Source organism: Heptranchias perlo, chromosome 10, assembly GCF_035084215.1.
Source record: "Heptranchias perlo isolate sHepPer1 chromosome 10, sHepPer1.hap1, whole genome shotgun sequence".
Taxonomy (NCBI): Eukaryota; Metazoa; Chordata; class Chondrichthyes; order Hexanchiformes; family Hexanchidae; genus Heptranchias; species Heptranchias perlo.
The window spans coordinates 45751575-45778413 of NC_090334.1; the positions used below are offsets into that span (position 1 = coordinate 45751575).

The 26839-nt window shown below is 41.4% G+C and overlaps 1 protein-coding gene and 1 long non-coding RNA gene across 9 annotated transcripts in view; one reads left to right on the forward strand and one right to left on the reverse strand.

The window, feature by feature from the left end:
- The window catches only part of fermt2 (FERM domain containing kindlin 2), a 140432-nt gene that overhangs the window by 21590 nt on the left and 92003 nt on the right, over window positions 1–26839 (forward strand). For all 8 annotated transcript variants that reach the window (XM_067991608.1, XM_067991607.1, XM_067991609.1 and 5 more), the window contains 2 exons: window positions 13291–13524; window positions 25750–25890. In XM_067991608.1, the coding sequence (XP_067847709.1) occupies window positions 13291–13524; window positions 25750–25890 (375 nt within the window). The remainder of the gene's footprint in view (window positions 1–13290; window positions 13525–25749; window positions 25891–26839) is intronic.
- On the reverse strand, window positions 12826–25959 carry LOC137326478 (uncharacterized). The gene is made up of 3 exons (XR_010964201.1): window positions 25585–25959; window positions 20225–20312; window positions 12826–13094 (listed from the first exon to the last, which is right to left on the reverse strand). It is a non-coding gene; the product is annotated as an uncharacterized lncRNA (long non-coding RNA).

Below are 26839 nucleotides of genomic sequence, written 5' to 3' on the forward strand. Positions count from 1 at the left end.
AACTTGCATATCCCAGATGCCCTGAGAAATGCACCAACAACTACTTGCATTTATAAGAAAACAAGAAACAGGAGTAGGCCATACGACTCCTCGAGCCTGCTCCGCTATACAATAAGATCATGACTGATCTTCAACCTCAATTCCATTTTCCTGCCCAATCCCCATATCGCTTGATTCCCTTCGTGTCCAAAAATATAAGACCGTTTATATAGTGCTTTTAACATATAAAAATATACCTTCCAATGATGGTATGAGGGGGGTGGGAAAGCAATGAACAAGAGGCTAGCGTTGGGAGGTCAGAGGGTTCGAGGTCAGAGGAAATTCTGGGGCTGGAGCAGGTTACAGAGATGGATTCGAGCCCATGAAGGGATTTAAACTGGAGGATGAGAATTTTAAATTGGAGGCGTTGGCAGTCCGAGGGACAGTGTAGGTCAGCAAAGTGAGGGGTGAGCTGGATTTGATGTGGACAATAGAGTTTTGGATGAACTGAAGCTTATGGAGGATGGAATGGTATTGGAATAATTGAGTCTGGAGGTGACAACGGCACCAGTTGGCACAGGATAGCATTTGGAAGGAGTATGTAGAATTCCAAATTTTCTCCCTTCGTCCCTGACTGTTCAGTGTCAGTTGGTCAAATTTCCTATTTGCTGTTAAGCAATATTTGTAAGTAAAAAGACCTAAACTCACCTGATAAATTATCTGTTACCATTGAGAGAAGTTTTAAAATATAAATTCCCAATGGCAATGAGTAGTTTTCAGTAAAATTAACCAAATGTCATTTTTTGCAATTTAAAAAAAACTAATGCCTGTGTTCATTGTAGAATCCAAAATGCTGGAAACAACACGAGATAGTGTGAAAAAGATCTTTAGGGTGGGGGAGAAAATGAAACCTTGTGCCTCAACACGTACTCCTCCTCTTTGGGTTTTTGTACATTTTTGTCTGTCTTCTCCCTCCCCAAACTAGTGAAAGAATGTGCTTTACTAAACCTAGAACTTAATTCTAAGCCTATGCCCCACTATACTTTTTCACTGTAATTTACCTCTGTTCACATGTCCTAAGTTTATGTTCAGTGCCATTTTGGGGCTATCTGCTTTTTTTTTTCAGGCTGTTTATCAGGCTTTAGCAAATTTTCTAGCTTGCCATGTATTTGCGTGGAATTAGTTTTTTTTTGTGTTGAGTAAAGATATTCGTCTCTTTTAAATGCTTGAAAGAAATGGGCAGAATTTTGCTAAAGAACATACACTGAGTATCCTGTGTGGTTTCGGAGGGGCGGGACAGAGAGAGAAGATGAGTGCATCAAGCACAACGTGGTAAAATGAAGTAAGATTTTGTCCAGACCTAGGTTGCTTTAAAGTGATGGCAAGTTCCTCCTCCCCCACCTCCCTCCCCACCAGCAAAAAAAAATACACAACACTAAAGAATATTCTTCATTTGTTGGTTTCTCAACTTTGTGAAGATCTGCCAGTTTGAAATTCTTTGAATTGGAAGCAGCTCAATTGTTTGACTGACTTCCATTATGATATGCTGCATGATATGATGTATATCATTTAACTCCATTTGGTAATTCCCAGGATGTGTGTAATTCAGGAAAAGTTACTGCCACCATTAGCGTTTGTCAGCTTGGGCTTTAACTGTTGGGCATTTAAGTGGAATGTGGCATCAAGCTGTATCATTCCTATGGAGTCATTCCCAGGTGCAAGGGGAATCTGTGATGGCAAGTCACCAGAGGACTGCAGTGATTTTGGCATTTCTTCTACAATACCCCAAGTGGTTTTCTTTTAGTGTTGGGTGGTAGGAATTTTATGTTCCCATAATTTGAATTTAAAACTTTTTTTTTTGGTTCTGTGCATTTCTTCTATCTAAATGTTGATTTTTGAAGTGTATATATAATGTGTAACATGTTGCTTTACTTTTTAAAATTACAAATTGCCTTAGATGGAAAGTTAATAATGCTGGTATATGACATTTGTTTGAATTTTCTGATGTATACATTACCATAGTATAGGTTTAATTGTCAATATAATTACTGAGCAGATATTAGATGGGAGCTGAATTCGATCAAGGCTCTTTTCATTGGTTTATATTCTTTGCATTTTATTCGGTGTACTCTTGTGTGCTGTCAGTTGTTTGTGTCCACTTTATCCTTCGTGGGTTGGCTGGACACATTGGTGTGAAGAATTGTGTCCAAATGTCATCATGGACTTGTGGTTCCTGCACAGAACCACCTTTTTTTTCAGAACTGAGCATTGATTTACATAAGTCATGATGCAGTTGTACATCTTAAACAATAGTTGCAGGAGTGTGCATTTGATACAGTCTGTTGGTAAAGTTGTATATATTGTATAGTAATGTTACTTTAGCTTCATAGATGTAACAAGTAATGAACCGTCTACCTGTTTACGCAAGAAACGTATTGCATCAGCGAAAGGTGAATTCCGATGGATACAGATGCAGTGCATTTTATTTTGGATTGGTGTTTGTTTTGGATTTCAGACCTGTTTGATATCTTCTTAGATCTGGTATTTTGTAACAATAGATTTTTTTTTTAAACTTAGATTTACATATCGTCTTATGACATCTCCGAGGAACATATTCAAAGTGCTTCACTCAAATTACTTTTAAAGTGTAGTCACTATTATTTAGTAGGAAGACAGCAGTTGATTTGTGCACAAAAAGATCCCACAAACAGCATTGAGATGAATGACCATTTAATCTATTTTGGTGGTGGTTGAGGAAGGAATCTTGGCCAGGACATCAGGAGCACTTCTTACTCTTCCGATGTTTGTTTATTATCTATCTGAACAGATGGGACCTTTTTGTTTAACATTTTGTCTCAAGAATGGCATCTCTAACAATGCAGCACTGCATCCTAGAATATGAGCTCAAGTCCTTGAGTAGGATTTGAACTTAAAGCAAGTACAATTTAAGCTTGCTTTAAGTATTGATGGATAGTATTCTTGCCTCGGAGTCAGAAGGCTTTGGGAATGAAGGGTTTGACATCTGCAATAGTGTTCTTTTTTTTCCTGTTTTTAAACTCCAGTGAATTTTAATTTCCATGGTTGAATATCCCATCAGCACAGCCGAACATGATCCTGCTTCATCTGCCTACTATATACATGCATTTTTAGTAGTGGGTGGTAATTAGGAATAGAAAACTTTTAAGGCCAGTTGTAGCATCTTCATTAATATCCTGGCTGAAATTGTCTAGCTCAGTCCCAGCTAGGAACTAAATCTGTGTTCTTGATCCGAATGGCTCAGTACACGGTCATGCACTAAATTTACTCCAAAAACCATGGACATTTCATACAATTTTGTAAAATTAAATTGCTGGGATCTGGGTGAAACCCGTTTTGTATAGTATCATGTCCATTTTTCTGTCTGGATACAAATTTTTTTTAAAAGAAACACTCCGTTGTTGATCTACAGTGCTGTGACAATTTTTTCCCTTGCCTATAGTGTCCCAGTCAACCTCCATAAGTGAGGAACCTGATCAGAAACCTTCCATGGACCTTCCACAGTGTTTTGCATTTTGCATTGACTTTGTACTGTATCTAACCAACCGCATTGTTGAAAATTTGGTGAGACTTTAGGATTTATTTTTTTTTAAAACTTTTTAAATAAAGGACATCATTCATTTGTGGAACCATGTACCATATAGAATCATAGAAGTTTACAACATGGAAACAGGCCCTTCGGCCCAACATGTCCATGTCACCCAGTTTATACCACTAAGCTAGTCCCAATTGCCTGCACTTGGCCCATATCCCTCTATACCCATCTTACCCATGTAACTGTCCAAATGCTTTTTAAAAGACAAAATTGTACCCGCCTCTACTACTGCCTCTGGCAGCTCGTTCCAGACACTCGCCACCCTTTGAGTGAAAAAACTGCCTCTCTGGACCCTTTTGTATCTCTCCCCACTCACCTTAAATCTATGCCCCCTCGTTATAGACTCCCCTACCTTTGGGAAAAGATTTTGACTATCTACCTTATCTATGCCCCTCATTATTTTATAGACTTCTATAAGATCACCCCTAAACCTCCTACTCTCCAGGGAAAAAAGTCTGTCTATCCAACCTCTCCCTATAAGTCAAACCATCAAGTCCCGGTAGCATCCTAGTAAATCTTTTCTGCACTCTTTCTAGTTTAATAATATACTTTCTATAATAGGATGACCAGAACTGTACACAGTATTCCAAGTGTGGCCTTACTAATGTCTTGTACAACTTCAACAAGACATCCCAACCCCTGTATTCAATGTTCTAACCAATGAAACCAAGCATGCCGAATGCCTTCTTCACCACCCTATCCACCTGTGACTCCACTTTCAAGGAGCTATGAACCTGTACTCCTAGATCTCTTTGTTCTATAACTCTCCCCAACGCCCTACCATTAACGGAGTAGGTCCTGGCCCGATTCGATCTACCAAAATGCGTCACCTCACATTTATCTAAATTAAACTCCATCTGCCATTCATCGGCCCACTGGCCCAATTTATCAAGATCCCGTTGCAATTCTAGATAACCTTCTTCACTGTCCACAATGCCACCAATCTTGGTGTCATCTGCAAACTTACTAACCATGCCTCCTAAATTCTCATCCAAATCATTAATATAAATAACAAATAACAGCGGACCCAGCACCGATCCCTGAGGCACACCGCTGGTCACAGGCCTCCAGTTTGAAAAACAACTCTCTACAACCACCCTCTGTCTTCTGTCGTCAATCCAATTTTGTATCCAATTGGCTACCTCACCTTGGATCCCGTGAGATTTAACCTTATGTAACAACCTACCATGCGGTACCTTGTCAAAGGCTTTGCTAAAGTCCATGTAGACCATGTCTACTGCACAGCCCTCATCTATCTTCTTGGTTACCCCTTCAAAAAACTCAATCAAATTCGTGAGACATGATTTTCCTCTCTCAAAACCATGCTGACTGTTCCTAATCAGTCCCTGCCTCTCCAAATGCCCGTAGATCCTGTCTCTCAGGATACCCTCTAACAACTTACCCACTACAGATGTCAGGCTCACCGGTCTGTAGTTCCCAGGCTTTTCCCTGCCGCCCTTCTTAAACAAAGGCACAACATTTGCTACCCTCCAATCTTCAGGCACCTCACCTGTAGCTGTCGATGATTCAAATATCTCTGCTAGGGGACCCGCAATTTCCTCCCTAACCTCCCATAACGTCCTGGGATACATTTCATCAGGTCCCGGAGATTTATCTACCTTGATGCGCGTTAAGACTTCCAGCACCTCCCTCTCTGTAATATGTACACTCCTCAAGACATCACTATTTATTTCCCCAAGTTCCCTAACATCCATGCCTTTCTCAACCGTAAATACCGATGTGAAATATTCATTTAGGATCTCACCCATCTCTTGTGGTTCCGCACATAGATGATCTTGTTGATCCTTAAGAGGCCCTACTCTCTCCCTAGTTACTCTTTTGCCCTTTATGTATTTGTAGAAGCTCTTTGGATTCTCCTTTGCCTTATCTGCCAAAGCGATCCAGTCAGAATTCAACTCTTTAGGATGTTTTAACCACTAGATCTCATTTCATGCTGTACACAAAAACCAGTGTGCCTCTTTCCAGAGTGCATATACTGTTGTGAAACAACCTACCCATATTACTACACAGAAGAAAGCACAGTGAAGGTAAATTCTGTCTCTCTCAAATACTGTCCATCAACATCCTAGCCATGTGTAGTATAATTTGAGAAAATAGTTTTCACCGCTTTCTAATTGCCGTTATTTTAATATCGTCCTGATGCAACTCCGGTTGTAAGGAGACCAGAGCCTGTGATCCTTTTTATAACCACATGATGGATTTTTTTTATGGTAAACAAGTACAAAAAAACTTCCACATTCCAGGACCTTAAGTGAAGAAATTTAATAAATACTTAAGTCCACAGTTCTATAACTCAGTCATTTTCAGAAATGTGGAATTCCTCATTGACATAGCTAAAACTTAAAAACAAAAACAGGGACAAGGAGTGATCAAAGAAAAGGGAATTGTAATTTCTAAAATGTGTAAAGGGCACCTTCCTCAAGCTGTCTGTTCATGGGGCTACAAGGGGAGAGGTGTTGCTAGATCTAGTTTTGAGTAATGAATTAGATCAGGTAAATATGGGTGAGTAGCGACCATATTATGATGAGATTTAAGGTCTAAGTAGAAAGAGTAATAATACAAAAATAAGGACACCAGATTTGAATAGGGCAGATTTTAGAAAGGGGAGGTGGGAAGAAAAATTGGCACACAGCACTGTGTGTCAACAATGGCATTTTTTTAAAAAGAGATTGCAAAAGTGCAGAATAAATAATAACCCTTTTAAGGAAGGAAACTACTTCCAAGTTTCGGGATGCCATTGATAAATAGATGTTAGGAACAAACTAAAGAGGGCATTATAGGTGTGATTTTAAAAATAAGGGAAAATACAAGAAAGTAAGGAAATGAGTTATGAGAGGGTTAGGAAAGGAAGGAGGGGATATGAGCAATGAATCTTAAAATATGAATGTGAACAGTAAAGGATTCTAAATATTAGTAAAAGAGAAATATTAAATGTGAGGTGGGAGCCCTGAGAGGATAGTGAGTCAGTAGATGAATCAGAAATTGGCAGGGATACTTAACAAGTGCTTTACATAAACGTTTACAAAAGAAAAGGATAATGAGAAGAGGTAAATCCTGAATTGGTGAAAAGCAAGATGAGCAATGTTATAATAAAAGGAAAGTATTGGAGAAGTTAAGCTAAAGGAGGCTGAAATGCCAAGATATGACTGACACATCCAAAAATCCTGAGGGAAATGGGGAAAGACATAGTGGAGGCCCTATGAAGTATGGGAGGGGAAGGATTTTGATTTGTAGAGTGTTTAAAATTATGAAGGATGGGACAGAGTAGTTAGAAACAGACTCTTTCCAGTGATTTGAGAGGACATAGATAACATAAGATTTAGAGATTTAAGACAGAGAGCAGGAGAAACACTGAGGGTTGTAGGACTGTGGACTGCACTTATGGAGTTAGTGACCGAAGCGTATCAAGATTTAAGAATTGTGTCTAAAGAAAAAGGGATTAAAGGAAATGGAGCAGGACAGGCACATGGAATTAGGGCTACTGGTCATCTGGAGGATAAATACCAGCCTGTACTAGTTAGGCCAAATGTCCTGTTTGTGTTGTAATCTCTGTGTATAATTCTATGTAATTACATTGCCTCATTCAAGATTTTATATAAATTTGAAAGAAGCTCATCTCAGAGCAAATCTCTCTCTGGCAGTAATGGTAACTAATACATTTTCTTGGTTGAACAAACTCAAATTTGGTGAAGTCAGATGATTGAAACAATCACTTTATAACCCAGTGTTGAATAGAACTGAAACCCACTAGCACGTTACTACTTGACCAGCATCAAGTTCAGAATCTTCTTACTAATAATTACATTTCTTTATAGTAGCTGCAAAATTGGACCCGATTCTAAACATTTGTTCAGATATTAAAGCAACTTTTCCAAATCCCTCTCAGTGGAAAGCCGAAGGTCTGTTCACTTTCCATTTTAGAAACATTTTCCTCTCCTGAGCCTGTGGTAGCCATACTGTCCCTGCTGAGATCAGTCAAATGGCATTATCTAGGAATCAAAGCTGGGACCTTTCTGCTCTTTATGGCTCCGTACCACAACACACATTTACTCAACCATTGAGGAGCTCTTCCAGCTTTATTAAAAGGTTGGGGCTGGGCAGAGTAATGGCAAGTGGTGAACTACTCCCAAGCCCCTGTGCTATTTTGTACTGCCATTGAGCTGCTGGAATGTGCTGAAGAACAGCCTGGGCAGTGACTTCATCTTTCAAGTTCCCATTTTCTTGTGCTGAAGGAGACTTAGCATTCACTCAGTACTTCCCCAGCAGTGGTGAAGGAACTTGCTATGTGGGGCAATTCTTGGATACAAAGCCATGTTCTTTCTCTCTTCCCTCCCCCCTTTCCCACAGGCGCACTCCACCATTGCATTTTGTCAAATTACTACTGGCAGTTTGAATAGCTTACAGTTCAGTTCAAAGGCCCTGCTGAAGAATTTATGATGCAATGTTACTTGTTGGGTTTTGATGAGGTAAATAGGGAAACATTTTTTACTGGTGATCAGTGACTAGAGGTTGAGATTGTTGACAAAAGCAAAGGGTAGAGAGAATTCTTATATACAGGAGGTTAATGGGGCATTTCATGTTCTGTCAAAAATAATGGTGGGAGCAGAATCTATAATTTCTTCTAAGAATAAGTGAACAAATATTTGGGGAAAAAAAAGTGGGGATTGGGACTAAGTGAATAACTCTTTTTCATAAAGCTTATATAAGCACAATGGACTGAATGACCACATCCTGTGCTATTAAAATTTTAAGTTCTGTGTGTGAGTGAATAAAAGAGACCAAGTGAACTTGTATTTTTAAATGGGCATTTTAGCAGTATGTATTGTAGATTGGACCCCTCTCCTCCCTCATACATACTTATAGGTCTTGTGCTCTGTGCTGTTCTGTTTCTGGAATGTATTAAAGTGTCCACACTACAGTATGTACATTTACCTCTATCAGATTCAAAAAGATACTATTTGCCAGATATCACAATATTTTCGAATAGTATAAATGGTAAGTGTAAGTTCTCTTCAAAGTTTTTAAGAGAATGGAAGCTATTCTTCATTCAAGTTGAGACTATACATACTCTCTTCACTATTTAACCACTGTTGATGTTGGTAGATTGCTAAACTAAATTGCTTTTGATTTTTCTTTTTAAGAAGACACACCACGTTTACAGAAACCGAACAAAGACATGGTTGGACTACCTTACTGTTTGTGTGGTTTAATACAAATTTAATCTTGAACAGTTGTTCTTTAGGGTAGGGCTTTGTATAAGTCACTTTGACATTAATGAAATACAATAAAAGCAGCTTGGTGGTATGCGTTGTGCTGGGTTTCTAGTACATGTTTCAGGCCAAGTCCTTGAATCTAATGCAGATGATTATAATCTCTGATTTTTGAATTTGGCCTTGCACCAACTGTACTAGTTTATTTTTGCTGCCTGAATTCTTGCTGTGGAAGACCTTTTCATAGAATCTTAGAATGATACAGCACAGAAGGAGGCCATTTGGCTCATCGTGCCTGTACCATCTCTTTGAAAGAGCTATCCAATTAGTCCAACTCCCCAGCTCTTCTCTCCATAGCCTCGTAACTTTTTTTTCCCTTCAAGTATTTAGCCAATTCCTTTTTGAAAGTTACTATTGAATTTGCTTCCATCGCTCTTTCAGGCAGTGCATTCCAGATCAAAACAACTCTCTGCATTTTTAAAAAAATAATTCCTCATGTTGCCTCTGGTTCTTTTGACGATCACCCTAAATCTGTATCCTCAGGTTACTGACCCTTTTGCCGCTGGAAACTGTTTCTCCTTATTTACTCTATCAAAACGTCTCTTATGCTCTCTCGTTAGAGCAGAGACGATTAGCAGTTGAAAAGATGGATGACATTTGTGTGATTATTGTGGAAGGAGATGGTGTCTCTGTAACTTTAATTTGAAGTACAAAGCATTAATTTGATAAGTTATGGTTCAATTAAACTGACCTTGTCTGGCTAGCGGTTATAAAATGAGATGCAATAGAGTGAGTAGATTGTAACTTTTTGTTTATTTCTTTAGAAACAACCTGCCAGAATGTTAAAGTTTGGAGACTTATCTTTTTCCCTGTACAAGTAGCAGTAAATGAAATGACTGCAATCTCTTTCAGAAAAATAAAATCTAAATCCATAACTGCCTATGCAGATCAGAGCAAATAACAGTTGCTGCAAAATAACTGTCCCATTTCAAGGAAGGCAAGGTGTCACCAATTTAAACCCAGAAAGATGTTTTTCAGGCATGTTTTTGAAGAAAAAGGTCAAGTATAACTTGGTGCTTAGTGAGCAGAATAATTCCAGCTGAAATCTGTACACTCAAAACCTTGGAATTCAGACGTGGTCCTTTTATTAACCACCATTTGGATGGCTGTGTTCCAGTATGGTACATCAATGCCTGTCTATTTTGGGAATAGCAGTAGAATTTGCACATATGGGCCTAGAAATTCAATGGCGCCGTGCCCGTTTTTCATGCCCAAAATGGGCACCTAAGCATCCAATATGGCAGTTAAGGCACACGCGCGCTCGCTCATTGCATGCCAGAAATGCATTGGCCACCATATTGATGAAGGCAGAAAAGGAGACGTATAAATAGGAGCCCCAACGCCTGATTGAGGCCTCCTACCCAAAATTCGGCTGTCCTGAATACTGCTGGCACCAGGCTGGCTGTGTTCAGAAAACCGTAGTCCTTAAAGGGACCGTTGTAGGCTGCCACAAAAAAGTAAGTTTAAAAAAACTTACCTGAATATGGAGCTGGGAGGTGCAGGAGTGCTCCTCCCAGCTCCACTGCAATGTTGAAGACTGTTGCCGGCCCCCTCTCCCAGGATCTACGTGAGGGTTGTTGTCAGTGATTTAATGGCCCGAAATTTAATTCCGCTTTGCCCGCGAGCTGCCTGGGGATGGCCATCAGGCATTTGCAGCTCGCCAGCATCATTCTAAATGAGACTTGAGGCCCAATATCAGGTCTGCCGTGGACCTACCCATTCCAGTGCCGGAATCATTCCATGTGCCCATATCGCACCAGCAGGCTGGCATGAACCAATTCCTAGTTCTTAATGTCTTGTGGTCTTTGATCACCAAAAATTCTCTTGAATTACCATGGTTTTGACTGTTCTGAACTTGCCTAAACCAATAGAAAATTTGTATATGGTTGTGATTATTATATTGTGTGCAAGCAGGATCTAGTGGTGGAAACCAAGCACTACATTTGCATTTTTTTTCTCTCTCCTACAGCTTGAATTGATGCTATCTAAGTTTGTATGGAAAACCTTCAGTAGATTTGCTGTATAAAGATATATCGTGCTACCTAAGGTGTAATACAATCTTGAGAAGAATGTTGTCCCAGGCCACAAGACCACAAATATGAATTGGGGTTTTAAATTGGGCAAAAGCAAAGTGTATACCATGGATGTCTTATGCACAAATGACAGGGGTGGTTGTTCAAATCTGACACTGCTTCCCCTCATTTCAGTTGCTTTCTGTGGCAATTTTCCAATGGTTTTAATAGTCTAAATGCATCTAAACTTTTGGGCTTGATTTCTTTATATGTGCATCATGTATCAATCGCTAGAAGCGTACCCTGAAACATCCTTCTCAATTTTTGAATTCCTTCTTCAGTGCTATCCTTCTGCTTACTCTCTTCCACTATTGACCGTTGTTCCTTTAGGCTTCACACTTCTGCCTTTCGAATCACTCCTGCCTTGCTACCTCCTTCCTTGCTTTCAAAAGCCTTCTAAAACCCCTTCTGTTTGACTTGGTTTTGAGCAACATTCCTTAAATCCTTTCTTGCTTTTACCATCTTGCTCAGCATTCATTTTTTTTTCTCCCCTCTGCTCTAAAGTTTTCTGTATGTGAGGAATGTTAGAGAAACTTAATTTGTTGCATAGTTGCTGTCTGAATAAAGGGTTAATGACTTTGTTACAACTATGGAAATGAGACCATGTTGTGTTTATCAGGTAATGTGTATGCAGTAAAATGGTATTTAATATGCATAGTCCCATCTGTTACACAGGTGTTGAGAGGAAACTTTCTTGTGAAAGTTGACTGAGTCTTACATTTTTTTTTGGAAAATGTTTGTATTCGATGGCCTATACAATTTAAAAGCTCCAGAGAATTTACTACTTTGGATTTATCTTGGTACTTCGGAACAGTCAAGTAGCCGTTTCTCTGAATACTTCTTAAAACTTGATATAGTTTTTAAATGCTACTATAGTTCTTTTAAAAGTAATTAAAATACAGGAAGTACATCCCAGCCTAACTGAGCACTATGGGGTGGGGCGAGGAAGGCAGGTCATGGTAAAAGAGGCCAGTGGGTGTCTGAAAACAAGAGCAGAACGCCTAGAAGGAGCCAAATACTCAAAACAATTTTTTTTAATTTAAAAAGTTTAAAAATACTTTTAACATTTAAAAATACACATAAAGATAATTGCTGTAATGACTTGCCTTCCAGCAGAACAATAAGATGGTGACAGAATTGGGAAACCTCAACATTGAAAATTGGCATGCAGTGCCACCTGGTGACGAGCCTGTAACTACAGCATTACAGCCACTGTTTACATAGGCAGCTTCAATTTTAAACGTTGACATAAGAGTCACATTCTATGACAATAGAAAGTAGTTTAGATGGACAGAATCTGTATGCATATACAAGTTTTGAGTGAAAATGTGTGGTGAGGCAGGAGGGGAACTGCTCATTGAGGAGCTTTGGAATTGGAAGTGAGAAATAAGTACATTTCTTGCTCAAGAACCACTGACCAGGTGTGTTTTCTCTGACCCTGTTGACTGCTGAGAGCACAAAAATGTGGAAAAATCTGTGTTTGGACATAAATGAAATTCCAGAAGCAAGCAAAACTGTTTGAAAGCATTGAACTGTACTGATTCATATCCCTAATGTGAATATGATCATATGCACGACTAACTTAATGCTGTGTTTGTAAATTCTGGAAAAACTTGATTTCAAACTTTTTTGTTTGGAGGAACTCCCCTGCAAATATTGACCCACTCCTGGGGACCCGTGTCCTAACTTCTGAAAGACAGTGTTAGCACTGATCAATCTCTCAAATGATTTTCTTTTACACTACATAAATAATGGGCTACTAAGTCAACAAATGCATAAATGTGATTCCCATTTGGACTTCCTAAAAGTTGGAGACCCCAATTTGAAAACCTATGCTATAATATAACCTATAGCTGGATTCCTTAGCATTTGGAGCAAAAAAAAACTGCATACTCTGCTGTTTATGTTGCAGTTTCTGATTTTTTAATTTTCTGACCATCAAATCCCTCAATGGTTGAGTGACTAACAGTGGCTAGAAAAGATGGCGGTTGCCTGGTTCCTTCAGAGGTAGAATTTTACATTTGCCACTGGAAGGCTGCTTCCAAATGCATGGTAAATACACCTTCAGGTAGATGTTGGTGTCTCCAAAGCTGTTCTTTTACGTCCTTGCTACCTCCTTCCCTGCTCAAGGTAATGCAATAAGTTAAATGCCCCATCAAAGTTGGTATACAGATTAGGAGGGAGAATTGCTTCAAACAGATGTTGCAGAAAACCATTTATTTTTATTGCACTTCCCCCCGCACACGCACACACGCCAGCACACAATAACTTTTTATAAATCATTTTTTTTCTTACTAACAAATTATTTTTCTTGCAGATGTGAAGAAAGACTGGTCAGACCATGCTTTGTGGTGGGAGAAGAAAAAAACGTGGCTCTTGAAAACCCACTGGACCTTGGATAAATATGGTGTGCAAGCTGATGCCAAACTGATGTTCACACCTCAGCATAAAGTACTTCGCCTCCAGCTGCCCAATATGAAGACTGTGAAGGTGAAGGTCAACTTCTCGGACAGAGTCTTCAAAGCAGTCTCTGATATCTCCAAGACATTTAGTGAGTACCAGTGTTTATAGCGCCTGTTGGGTTTAGTGGCACCTTTTCAAAAACAGTAGAAAAAAATAACAAACGGTAAAGTTAATATCAATATTTGCATTGCAAAGATCAATATTTCACCTCGTATCAACAAAAACTGAAGTTAAAGTTACACTAGAAACCTAGCAGTTACATTTAGCTCATATCATATCTAAATATTTACCAAAATTGGATTTGGAAAGTGACTCTGAACATTTGGGGTCAGTTTGGACTGTTTGGAGTCGATCAGCACCTGTTGAGACAGCAGCTCCAATTTTCAAAAATTTAGTTTGAACAAGAACAATCAGAATTTTTGTTCCGATTCAGTAAATTAATTGTTGTTGTGACAAATGAAACCAATTGATTTAAACTTCTTTGATTCTGCTCCTGTTTATAGCAGCTAACCAGGTAAAACTGAAAGGATGTCCATCTGATTCCATAAGTAGTTGGTTGAGCAAAGTAGATGTTGCACAAGAGGTCAAACTTTGTGATGTCCTAAAATGAGCAGGTTCAATCTGCAGAATTTGTTTAGACACTCTTTTTTCAAAACTTAACTATTTTAATCCTTGAGAATTCCTGCTGCTGTTTCAAATTGAAAAGAATAATCTGAGCTTTTATCCATCACTGCCTTCAAGTTTTTTTTTTATTCGTTCATGGGATGTGGGCATCACTGACGAGGCCAGCATTTATTGCCCATCCCTAATTGCCCTTGAGAAGGTGGTGGTGAGTCGCCTTCTTGAACCACTGCAGTCTGTGTGATGCAGGTACTCCCACTGTGCTGTTGGGAAGAGAGTTCCAGGATTTTGACCCAGCGGTGATGGAGGAACGGCGATATATTTCCAAGTCGGGATGTTGTGCGACTTGGAGGGGAACATGCAGGTGGTGTTGTTCCCATGTACCTGCTGCCCTTGTCCTTCTAGGTGGTAGAGGTCGTGGGTTTGGGAGGTGCTGTCGAAGAAGCTTTGGCAAGTTGCTGCAGTGCATCCTGTAGATGGTACACACTGCAGCTACGGTGTGCTGGTGGTGAATGTTTGGGGAGGTGGATGGTGTCGAGCTTCTTGAGTGTTATTGGAGCTGCACTCATCCAGGCAAGTGGAGAGTATTCCATCACACTCCTGACTTGTGCCTTGTAGTTGGTGGAAAGGCTTTGGCGAGTCAGGAGGTGAGTCACTCGCTGCAGAATACCCAGCCTCTGACCTGCACATTCGCTGATGATTGCAGAGTGTTCAGTTCCAGTCGCAACCCCTCAGTAAATAAAGCAGTCTGTGCCTGCATGCAGCAAGATCTGGACAACATCCAGGCTTGGGCTGATAAGTGGCAAGTAACATTCGTGCCAGGCAATGACCATCTCCAACAAGAGAGTCCAACCACCTGCCCTTGACATTCAATGACATTACCATCACCGAATCCCCAACCATCAACATCCTGGGGGTCACCATTGACTAGAAACTTAACTGGATCAGCCACACAAATACTATGGCTACAATAGGAGGTCAGAGGCTGGGTATTCTGCGGCGAGTGACTCACCTCCTGACTCCTCAAAGCCTTTCCACCATCTATAAAGGCACAAGACAGGAGTGTGATGGAATACTCTCCACTTGACTGGATGAGTGCAGCTCCAACAATGCTCAAGAATCTCGACACCATCCAGGACAACGCAGCCATGGAGACGAAGTCCCGACTTCACACTGAGGATACCATCCAACGTGTTGTGTGGCAATACCACCGTGCTAAATGGGATAGATTCAGAACAGATCTAGCAGCTCAAAACTGGTCATCCACGAGGTGCTGTGGGCCATCAGCAGCAGCAGAATTGTATTCCAGCACAATCTGGAAACCTCATGGCCCAGCATATTCCTCACTCTACCATTACCAACAAGCCTGGGGATCAATGAGGAGTGTAGAAGGGCATGCCAGGAGCAGCACCAGGTGTACCTAAAAATAAGGTGCCAACCTGGTGAAGCTACAACTCAGGACTACATGCATGCTGATGAGCGGAAGCAACATGCTATAGACAGAACTAAGTGATTCCACAACCAACGGATCAGATCAAAGCTCTGCAGTCCTGCCACATCCAGTCATAAATGGTGGTGGACAATTAAACAACTAACTGGAGGAGGAGGCTCCAAACATCCCCATCCTCAATGATGGCAGAGTCCAGCATGTGAGTGCAAAAGACAAGGCTGAAGCGTTTGCACCATCTTCAGCCAGAAGTACTGAGTGGATGATATATCTTGGCCTCCTCCCGATATCCCCACCATCACAGAAGCCAGTCTTCAGCCAATTCGACTCACTCCATGTGATATCAAGAAATGGCTGAGTGCACTGGATATAGCAAAGGCTATGGGCCCTGACAACATCTCGGCTGTAGTGTTGAAGACTTGTGCTCCAGAACTAGCTGCGCCTCTAACCAAGCTGTTCGAGTACAGCTACAACACTGGTATCTACCTGACAATGTGGAAAATTGCCCAGGTATGTCCTGTCCACAAAAAGCAGGACAAATCCAATCCGGCCAATTACCGCCCCATCAGTCTACTCTGTCATCAGCAAAGTGATGATGTGGAGATGCCGGTGATGGACTGGGGTTGACAATTGTAAACAATTTTACAACACCAAGTTATAGTCCAGCAATTTTATTTTAAATTCACAAGCTTTCGGAGGCTTCCCCCTTCCTCAGGTAAATGTTTACCTGAGGAAGGGGGAAGCCTCCGAAAGCTTGTGAATTTAAAATAAAATTGCTGGACTATAACTTGGTGTTGTAAAATTGTTTACAATCAGCAAAGTGATGGAAGGTGTCATCGACAGTGCTATCAAGTGGCACTTACTCACCAATAACCTATTCACCAATGCTCAGTTTGGGTTCCGCCAGGACCACTCGGCTCCAGACCTCATTACGGCCTTGGTCCAAAGATGGACAAAAGAACTGAGTTCCAGAAGTGAGGTGAGAGTGATGTCAAATGCCCTTGACATCAAGGCAGCATTTGACCGAGTGTGGCACCAAGGAGCCCTAGTAAAATTGAAGTCAATGGGAATCGGGGAAAACACTCCATTGGCTGGAGTCATACCTAGCACAAAGGAAGATGGTAGTGGTTGTTGGAGGCCAATCATCTCAGCCCCAGGACATTGCTGCAAGAGTTCCTCAGGGCAGTGTCCTAGGCCCAACCATCTTCACCTGCTTCATCAATGACCTCCTTTCCACCATAAGGCCAGAAATGGGGATGTTCACTGATGATTGCACAGTGTTCAGTTCCATTCGCAACCCCTCAGATAATGAAGCAGTCCGAGCCCGCATGCAGCAAGCCCTGGACAACACCTAGGCTCGGGCTGATAAGTGGCAAGTAATATTCGTGCCAGGCAATGACCATCTCCAACAAGCAAGAGCCCAACCACCTCCCCTTGACATTCAACAGCATTACCATCGCCGAATCCCCCACCATCAACATCCTGGGGGTCACCATTGACCAGAAACTTAGCTGGACCAGCCACATAAATACTGTGGCTACGAGAGCAGGTCAGAGGCTGTGTATTCTGCGGCGACTGACTCACCTCCTGACTCCCCAAAGCCTTTCCACCATCTACAAGGCACAAGTCAGGAGTGTGATGGAATACTCTCCACTTGCCTGGATGAGTGCAGCTCCAACAATGCTCAAGAAGCTCGACACCATCCAGGACAAAGCAGCCCGCTTGATTGGCACCCCATCCACCACCCTAAACATTCACTCCCTTCACCATCGGCGCACTGTGGCTGCAGTGTGCACCATCCACAGGATGCACTGCAGCAACTCGCCAAGGCTTCTTCGACAGCACCTCCCAAACCCGTGACCTCTACCACCTAGAAGGACAAGAGCAGCAGGCACATGGGAACAACACCACCTGCACATTCCCCTCCAAGTCACACACCATCCCGACTTGGAAATATATTGCCGTTCCTTCATTGTCGCAGGGTCAAAATCCTGGAACTCTCTTCCTAACAGCACTGGGGGAACCTTCACCACATGGACTGCAGTGGTTCAAGAAGGCGACTCACCACCACCTTCTCGAGGGCAATTAGTGATGGGCAATAAATGCTGGCCTCGCCAGTGATGCCCACACCCCATGAACAAATTTTTTTTTTTTTTTTAGTTATTTCCTACCCATCTCCACCCCTGCCTCTGCTCATCTGCTGCTGAAACCCTGACTTCCATTGCTTGCTGGCCGGCCTCCCATCTTCCACCCTCCATAAACTTGAGCTCATCCAAAACTTTGCTGCTCATATCCTAACTTGCACCAAGTCCTGTTCACCTATCACCCCTGTGTTCGCTGACCTTCATTGGGTCCTGGTCCGACAATGCCTCGATTTTAAAATTCTCATTGTCGTTTTCAAATCCCTCCATGGCCTCACCCCTCCCTACCTCTGTAACTTCCTCCAGTCCTTGAACCCTCCGATCTCTGCGCTCCTCCAATTCTGGCCTCTTGCACATTCCCGATTTTAATCGCTCCACCATTAGTTGCCAGGATGTAACTGATTGAATGAGGATGTAACTGGTAGAATAGATAAGGCAGAACCAGTGGATCTGGTGTATTTGGATTTTCAGAAGGCCTTTGATTAAGTTCCGCATAAGAGGTTAATGTGCAAAATTAAAGCATGTGGGATTGGGGGGAATATACTGGCATGGATTGAAAATTGGTTAATAGACAGGAAAGAGAGTAGGAATAAATGGGTCTTTTTCGGGGTGGTAGGCAGAGACTAGTGGGATGAGTGCTTGGGCCCCAGCTATTCACAATATATATCAATGATTTGGATGAGGGAACCAAATGTAATATTTCCAAGTTTGCTGATGACACAAAACTACGTGGGGTTGTGAGGAGGATGCAAAGAGGCTTCAAGGCGATTTAGACAAGTTGAATGAGTGGGCAAATACATGGCAGATGCAGTATAATGTGGATAAATGTGAAGTTATCCACTTCAGAAGGAAAATCAGAAAGGCAGAGTATTATTTAAATGGTGATCGATTGGGGAATGCTGATGTACAAAGGGACCTGGGTGTCCCTGTACACCAGTCACTGAAAGCAAACATGCAGGTGCAACAAGCAGTTAGGAAGGCAAACGGTATGTTGGCCTTCATTGCAAGAAGATTTGAGCACAAGAGCAAGGATGTCTTACTGCAGTTATACAGGGCCTTGGTGAGACCACACCTGGAGTATTGTGTGCAGTTTTGGGCTCCTTACCTAAAATGGGTATACTTGCCATAGAGGGAGTGCAGCGAAGGTTCACCAGGCTGATTCCTGGGATGGCAGGACTGTTGTATGAGGAGAGATTGGGTCCTTTGAAATGTATAAAATTCTGACAGGGCTAGACAGACTGGATGCAGGGAGGATGTTTCCCCTGGCTGGGGGGGGGGGGGGTCTAGAACGAGGGGTCATAGTCTCAGGATACGGGGTAGGACATTTAGGACTGAGATGAGGAGAAATTTCTTCACTCAGAGGGTGGTGAACCTGTGGAATTCTCTACCACAGAAGGTTGTGGAGGCCAAGTCACTGAATATATTTAAGAAGGAGCTAGATAGATTTCTCAAAACAAAAGGCATCAAGGGGTATGGGGAGGGAGCAGGAATATGGTATTGAGATAGAGGATCAGCCATGATCATATTGAATGGCGGAGCAGGCTTGAAGGGCCGAATGGCCTGCTCCTGCTCCTATTTTCTATTTCTATGTGCCTTCTGCTGCCTCGGCCCTCAGCTCTGGAATTTCCTCCCTAGACATCTCTGCCTCTCCACCTCTCTCTCCTCCTTTAAGATCCTCCTTAAAACCTACCTTTTTGACCTGTCCTAATATCTCCTTATGTGACTTTGTCAAATTTTATTTGATAACGCTCCTGTGAAGCGCCTTGGGACTTTTTGCTACATTAAAGGCACTATATAAATACAAGTTGTTGTTGTTGAACTGGGACCACTTTCAGGAGAGGAGGAGGAAAAATATCATTCATGCTCTGCAGAAAGTAGGAGGTTTATGTTGACCATATTTAAATGTTTTTTTAAACTTTTGTGGGAGATCAAATCTGGTGTCAATTACAAGGAGTTTAACTCTTACTAAAATTGGAGTAAATAACTCCATGCTACTTTAATACTATGAATTAAATTTGTTACCAAAGCTGGATCATTTTAATGCACATAGGATCTATTAGGTTTAGCCATAAAGTACAGCCACACATTTGAAAGTCGAAGGTAGATTTCTCTGTTCTAATGGGATGGTTCCCTTTTTATATATCGACATGTCTTCCTAGAATTTAAATACATAGTTAAACCAATGGAACAGCAAACATAACCATTCATCTTAATGTCAATGAAGTATTTGTCATTGGCACAAGAATAAATTTCACATGAATTCTCCTCTTTCTTTCTCCCTCTCTCCACCTCAAAAATTATGTCTGGTATTCTGAGCTCTGGTTCCATTGTGGGGGATGGGACAAAAAGTATGGTTCATCACTTGTTAGCACTGAAGTTCTGAATGGAGAAGAAGTAGCAGAAAGGGAAGACCAGGGTAATGCAGTAAATGTAATATATTTGGATTTTCAAAAGGCCTTTGATAAGATGCCACATAGTAGATGCAAGGCTAAGGTCAGAGCATGTGGAGCCAGGGGACAAGCAACAGAATAGATAGCAAGCTGGCTAGAAAACAGAGAGTAGGGGTTAAAGTTACTTACTCAAACTGGCAAAAGGTTCCAAGTGGTAGTCCACAAGGATCGGTGCTGGGACCACTGTTGTTCACCATTTACATAAACAATTTGGACTCTGGAATCGGAAGTACAATTTCAAAATTTGCGGACAACACCAAGTTGGGGGGTATAGTTAATACTGAGGAGGACAGCAACAAACTACTTATTAAACTTGTAGAATGGGCATGCAGTTGGTAAATGAATTTCAATATGGACAAGTGTGAGGTATTACATTTTGGTAAGAAGAATAAAGGGGCCACATACTGCTTGGATAATCGTCTAAATGGGGTAGAGGAGCAGAGGGATTTGGGGTACAGATACACATCACAATGTAGCGACACAGGTTAATAAGGCCCTGATAAAAGCAAACTAAGCACTGGGGGTTCATTTCTGACGGGATAAATTGAAAAGCAGAGAAGTTATGTTGAACCTGTATAGAACCTTGGTTAGACCACACTTGGAGTATTGTGAACAGTTCTGGTTTCCATATTATAAACAGGATATAGGTGCAAAAAATATTTACTAGGATGATACCAGAACTGAGAGGTTATACCCTTCAGGAAAGCTTGAGCAGGCTGGGGCTCTTTTCTAGAAAAGAAGACTGAGGGGTGACCTGATAGAGATCTTGAAGATAATGAAAGGGTAGACGTAGAGATGTTTCCACTTGCAGGGGAGACCAGAACTTTGGGCCATAAAATATAAGATAGTCACTAATAAATCCAATAGGGAATTCTGGAGAAACTTCTTTACCGAGAGAGTGGTTAGAATGTGGAACTCACTACCACAAGGAGAAGTTGAGGTGACTAGAATAGATACATTTAAGGGGAAGCTAGATAAACACATGAGGGAGAAAGGAATAGAAGGGTATGTTGATAGGGTTAGATGAAGTAGGGACGGAGGAGGCTCGTGTGGAACATAAACACTGGCATGGACCTTTTGGGCCGAATGGCCTGTTTCTGTGCCATACCTTCTATGTAAAAGGATTAATGGGAGGTGTCGATCTGGACTGGAAACCACAAATGCTCATATTGACTCTTTATCTTATGAGTCCTGTGACCTTTGTCTCTGCTTTGACCTGCCTCTCAGACCAGGCAGAGGTCTGGGAACTGTCAATTTTTGGCACAGTAGGAGGTCATTTTGCCCATTTGTGCTAGTGCTAGCTCCACATCCAGGTTTGCCAATCCCAGGGGTCTCCCAAAACTAAGAATTGATCTCCCGGTCACTGCATAGCAACCCAGGAGAGAAGAACTTTGCATTTGTGGCTCGCGGAACTTTGTGCCTGCGTCGCCTCTGTACTCTGACCGTGCAATTCTCACCCACACCGTCATTTCATTTCTGTCTGCCTTTTCCACCCGCCCCCCCCCCCCCCCCCATTTCAAGAAGTGACCTAGAATTTCTTCGTAGCTAATCCCGCCCCATCACTGACTTCGCTGGAAATGTGGCTAGCTGCACTTCCAGTGAAGTTATGGCATGCAGTGGGACCAGCCATTGGGAAATTCCCTGCCGGCTTTGAGAATTTCAACTACTAAGCAGCCCGTGATCGGTAAGTGAAAATAAACAGTAAATTGCACACACTGAGGTGGTGGAAGCCCAAGGAATGCACCTGGTATATGTTCTTTGTTAGTACTGCACGATTTCTAATGCTGTACTTGCTGTAGTTCATGCTATAGTCTGCAGATATTTTAAATCTAGCAATGCACTTAGTAATAAAAGGAAAGCTGTCAGCAATGTAGGAGGAGTAAGGCTGCTTTCTTGGTCACCACCTTTAAATCATGATTCCTGACAGCTATGATGGCCACTTATGTTAATGATTGCATATTCTAATAACCCTTTACATGAAAAAGTTCTTCTAACTTCCACCTTTATGCTTTTAAGAAAACCTTCAAAAAGCAGATCTTATTGCATTGCCTAGTACTTCTGGTCAACTTGCAGATCATTGCTCATGTGAAGGATTGAAATCCTTACCATTAGCATACTAGGAGGTGACAGCACTTTTTCTCTGACGAGTCCTGCTTTTAATATGGGGCAAGGTTAAGTGAATTTTAAACAAAATAGCAGTGAGGTATCTTCTGGGGAAGAATGAAACCAAGAATAGCTCCTCCTGAAGTACAAGATTAGAAGGAAGTAGATGATTTAAATCTTCATGACCCAATGGAATGCTGTTTAGCATTTCATATTGAACTTGTTCCTAGTGAGTTTTTTTAAAAATCAGCTATCTTCACTTGTATAACTACATGTTTTTTCCTCGATCAATTTTGTTTCTCCCTTCAGCTACTGAAGGTGAGTTTATTTCCACTATCCTCTGTTGTGCTTTTTAGTACCTTGCATTATCTGTTATCAGTACCTATCTATCATTCATGTGTAAGCTCTGATGGATTTATGGCAGGCTATTCAACTGTGGTGGGAGCACTGGATGAGCCCAGGCCATTTAAGTCACTCCTAAAACCTATCTCTTTGACCAAGCTTTTGTCCTAATATCTCCTTATCTGGTTCGGTGTCACATTTTGTTTGACAACACTCCTGTGAAGCGCCTTTGGACGTTTTACTATGTTAAAGGTGTTATATAAATGCAAGTTGTTGTTGGTCCTGTCTTTGCCCAACATCCCCACATGTAATATTCATGGGGGTCACTGGATAGCAAACGGGAATGGAGCACTGCTGATTTTCCAACGCCCAAGAATGCTGAGACCAATTGAGTTACCTTCCTTTCCCCACTACTCTTGCTGAGGTCTACTAACTCAGTAGAGTGGGGATTTGACCTACAACCTTCCTGATCTGATGACTCAGCTACTCGCTGAGCTAATTTTGGTATTTTTAATCCCTTTCAGCAACAGTGTTTCATGCTGTTGAGGTTATGACCAAGCCTCTAATCACAGTTTATAATCCTTGACATTTTTGAAGACTTTACAGAAAAATTACATAGCGGAGCTCCATATGACTTATAGCTGATTTGGACTTTTACAAAGCTTTTCACAAAATCTTCTATATGAAGATTTCTAATTGAACTAAAAACTCTGGGAACCTAGAACAGAACAAAGGATTGTATAAGAAGCAGGTTTTAAATAAAATAGGAAACCAAGTGAAGGTTCTTGCTTGGCATCTGTTGTTTCAAATCTAGGTACTGAACATTATTGCATACTTGTCAGATTTGCAGAAGGATTTAGCTCAGTTACACAGTTAGAAAGAAAGAAAAGGAAGACTTGCATTTACATAGCACGTTTCACAACCTCAGGAAGTCCCAAGGCGCTTTGCAGCCAATTAAGTTTTTTTTTGAAGTATAGTCACTGTTGTAATGTGGGAAACAGGCAGCCAATTTGCACACAGCGAGCTCCCACAAACAGCAATTTGATGATGACCAGATAACCTGTCTTTTTTTAAAAGTGATGTTGCTTGAGGGATAAATATTGGTCAGGATACTGGGGATAACTCCCCTGCTCTTCTTCGAAATAGTGCCATGGGATCTTTTACCTGAGAGGGCAGACGGGGCCTCTGTTTAACGTCTCATCTGAAAGGCACCACCTCCAACAGTGCAGCATTCCTCAGTACTGCATTGGAGTGTCAACCTAGATTTTGGGCTCAAGTCTCTGGAGTGGGACTTGAACCCATGACCTTCTGACTCAGGTGAGAGTGCTACCGGTTGAGCCACAGATGTGTAGAGAAATAGCAAATTACATTTAATAGACAACTAACATTTTGAAATAAAAACAGAAAATGCTGGATTTACTCAGCAAGTCAGGCAGCATCTGTGGAGAAAGAAACAGTCAATGTTTCAGGTCGATGACCTTTCGTCAGAACTGGAAGAAGTTAAAGATTTTTAAGCAAGTACAGAGCTGGGGAAAGGGATGGGGGTGGGGAATTGTGGAGGAAAGAAAAAAAGGGAAGGTCTCGGATAGGGTGGAGGACAGGAGTGATTAAATGACGAGGGATGATGATGCAAGGTAAGGAGGGTGGTAATGGGACAAGTAAAGAAACAAAAGATGGGTCTAGAGAAGCTGTAAACAGCAACAGCACCTGTTGTCTGAAAAAATGGGAGTAGTGGTTATGATCTAAAGTTATTGAAATCAATGTTGAGTCCGGATGGTTGTAAATTGCCTAATTGTAAGATGAGGTTCTGTTCCTTGAGCTTCGTTGGAGGAGAGTAGGAGGCTGAGGTAGGAGTGGGACGGAGAATTAAAATGGCAAATGACTGGAAGGTCAGGGTCACGCCTGCGGACTGAGCGGAGGTGTTTCATCTCCTGTGCTTGCACAGGAAGGTGCCGTGGGAAGGGTTGGGGGTGATGGAAGAGTGGACCAGGGTGTCACGGATTTTGAATACTGGTCAAAAATGTGCGATACAAGCTTCCAATCAATGGAAGATATAAAATAAATGGAATAAAATTAGCAGAGAGATGGCATCACTTTCAACAAATAGACAATGTGGAAAAGCAGTTTAAAATGATATATAAACAAAGCATTGCAATACAACAGAACATTAGAATACAAGTCTACACAGGTTATACAGAGTCTTTACAATACACTAATACAACTATAGACGTTTACAGCACAGAAGGAGGCCATTTGGCCCAGCTTCTTGTTCAATCAACCCAAAATTAATCTTGCTGCCCTGTGCTCTCCCTGTACCCCTGTATCTTCCTCTGCTTCAAATATTTATCCAATTTTCCCTAAAATAAAATGCAGTGTTCTCTGCCTCATCCACTTCCTGTGGTTAGAATATTCCCTGCTCCAAGAAATTTCTCCTAATTTCTTTCCTCACTTTTGATTATTTTAGATTGGTGATACTCTGTCAACCAGCAGAAATGGTATTTCTCTGTTCGCTATCAAAACATTTCATAAGTTTAAAAACCTCCCTTAGCTTTCTCTGCTTTAGTGGAAATAGTACCACGTCTTAAGTCTTTCCTCATAACAAAGTCTTCCACCTGTGGCATCATTGTGATTAATCTATGCTAAATGTTCCATATGGCTTTAATGAGGCACCCAAAACTGCGCAGTGGTCTAACTGTGACCTAACCAATGTTTTGTATAAATTCATCATTCTTTCTTTACTCTTGTACTATATGCCCCAGTCTTTAAAACACAAAAGTCTTTTTTTTAATTGCTTTGTCTACTTGCACATTTTAAAATTCTCATCCTTGTTTTCAAAACCCTCCATGGCCTTGCCCCTCTCTATCCCTGTAACTCCTCCAGCCCTACAACCTTCCGAGATCTCTGTGCTCCTCCAATTCTTGCCTGTTGCGCGTCCCTGATTTTAATCGCTCCTTTTGCCACTTTATTGCTCTCTTGGGCATGTTTTGAAGCATTCAGCAGCATGCCAAACTCTAAATATGTTTAAAAATAACATGCAGACTTACATCAGCATAATATTCTTGTGACTCTTGGCTCTGATTTCTACATCTTGCTCTACAAACTTCATTTTTCAGAAGGTTTTTTTGTGACCATTGTTCATGTTGCTGATTTACGTTCCTTGAATGTCTCAATTCCCAATTATCTTCCATGTTGTTTTTCTATTCTAATAGATATAAGGCATCCTGAAGAACTCTCGCTCCTGAGAAAACCTAAAGATCCAACAAAGAAGAAAAAGCGAAAGGCTGATGAAAAAGACCAAGGTGAAGATGAGACACTGGAGTTGGAGGGACCTTTAATTACTCCAGGATCAGGTCTGTAGAAGTGTTCTTGCTATTGAAGAAAAAATTGAATTGTTGGCCTCCCAGTCTGTTTGGCTGAGGTTGAGTCCCTAGGCTGCATGCTTCCTCATCTGCAAGATATGTTCCAGACTTTACGTGCCCCCTCCTATTCTACCAGTGGTTTGGGAATAAAAGAATTTTATGTCATTTGTCATACTAAACCAGAGAGAAGCTAGACATAGACGTGCAGCTCATGGTATCTGCATTCTACAACTTCTATATAAACATCACTTTTTTTTTGTAATTAAGTAGATATTCATACTAGAGCACATCCACACAACTTTGATGGGACAGGGGGGCAGAGAAAGAAAGGAATGAGGTGGAATCCTGCTAAGTGCATTATTAGCTTGTTTTTAAAAAAAATAAAATCAGCTATTGTGCTTGAAACAATTTCTGTGTAATTTTTCAAGCAATCTGAATTAAGCTTGAATATGTAAACAACTTCTATTTTTAAAAAAATGGATTAATCAGTGTGTAAAAATTGACCCATGCAGAGCAGTGGATCCTCAGAAGTAGTGATTCATTTGCTTCTTAGAATCATAGAATGATACAACACAGAAGCAGGGCACCTTAAGTCTCAAGAACATAAGAAATAGGAGCAGGAATAGGCCATACGGCCCCTCGAGCCTGCTCCGCCATTCAATCAGATCATGGCTGATCTTCAAATTCAGCTCCACTTTCCTGCCTGATCCCCATATCCCTTTTATTCCCCCTAAAATCATAGTTACGGCACAGAAGGAGGTCATTCGGCCCATCGTGTCCATGCCGGCCGAGAAAGAGCTATCCAGCTTAATCCCATTTTCCATCAGGTCCGTAGCCCTGTAGGTTATGGCACTTCAAGTGCACATCCAAGTACTTTTTAAATGAGTTGAGGGTTTCTGCCTCTACCACCCTTTCAGGCTGTTAGTTCTAGACCCCCATC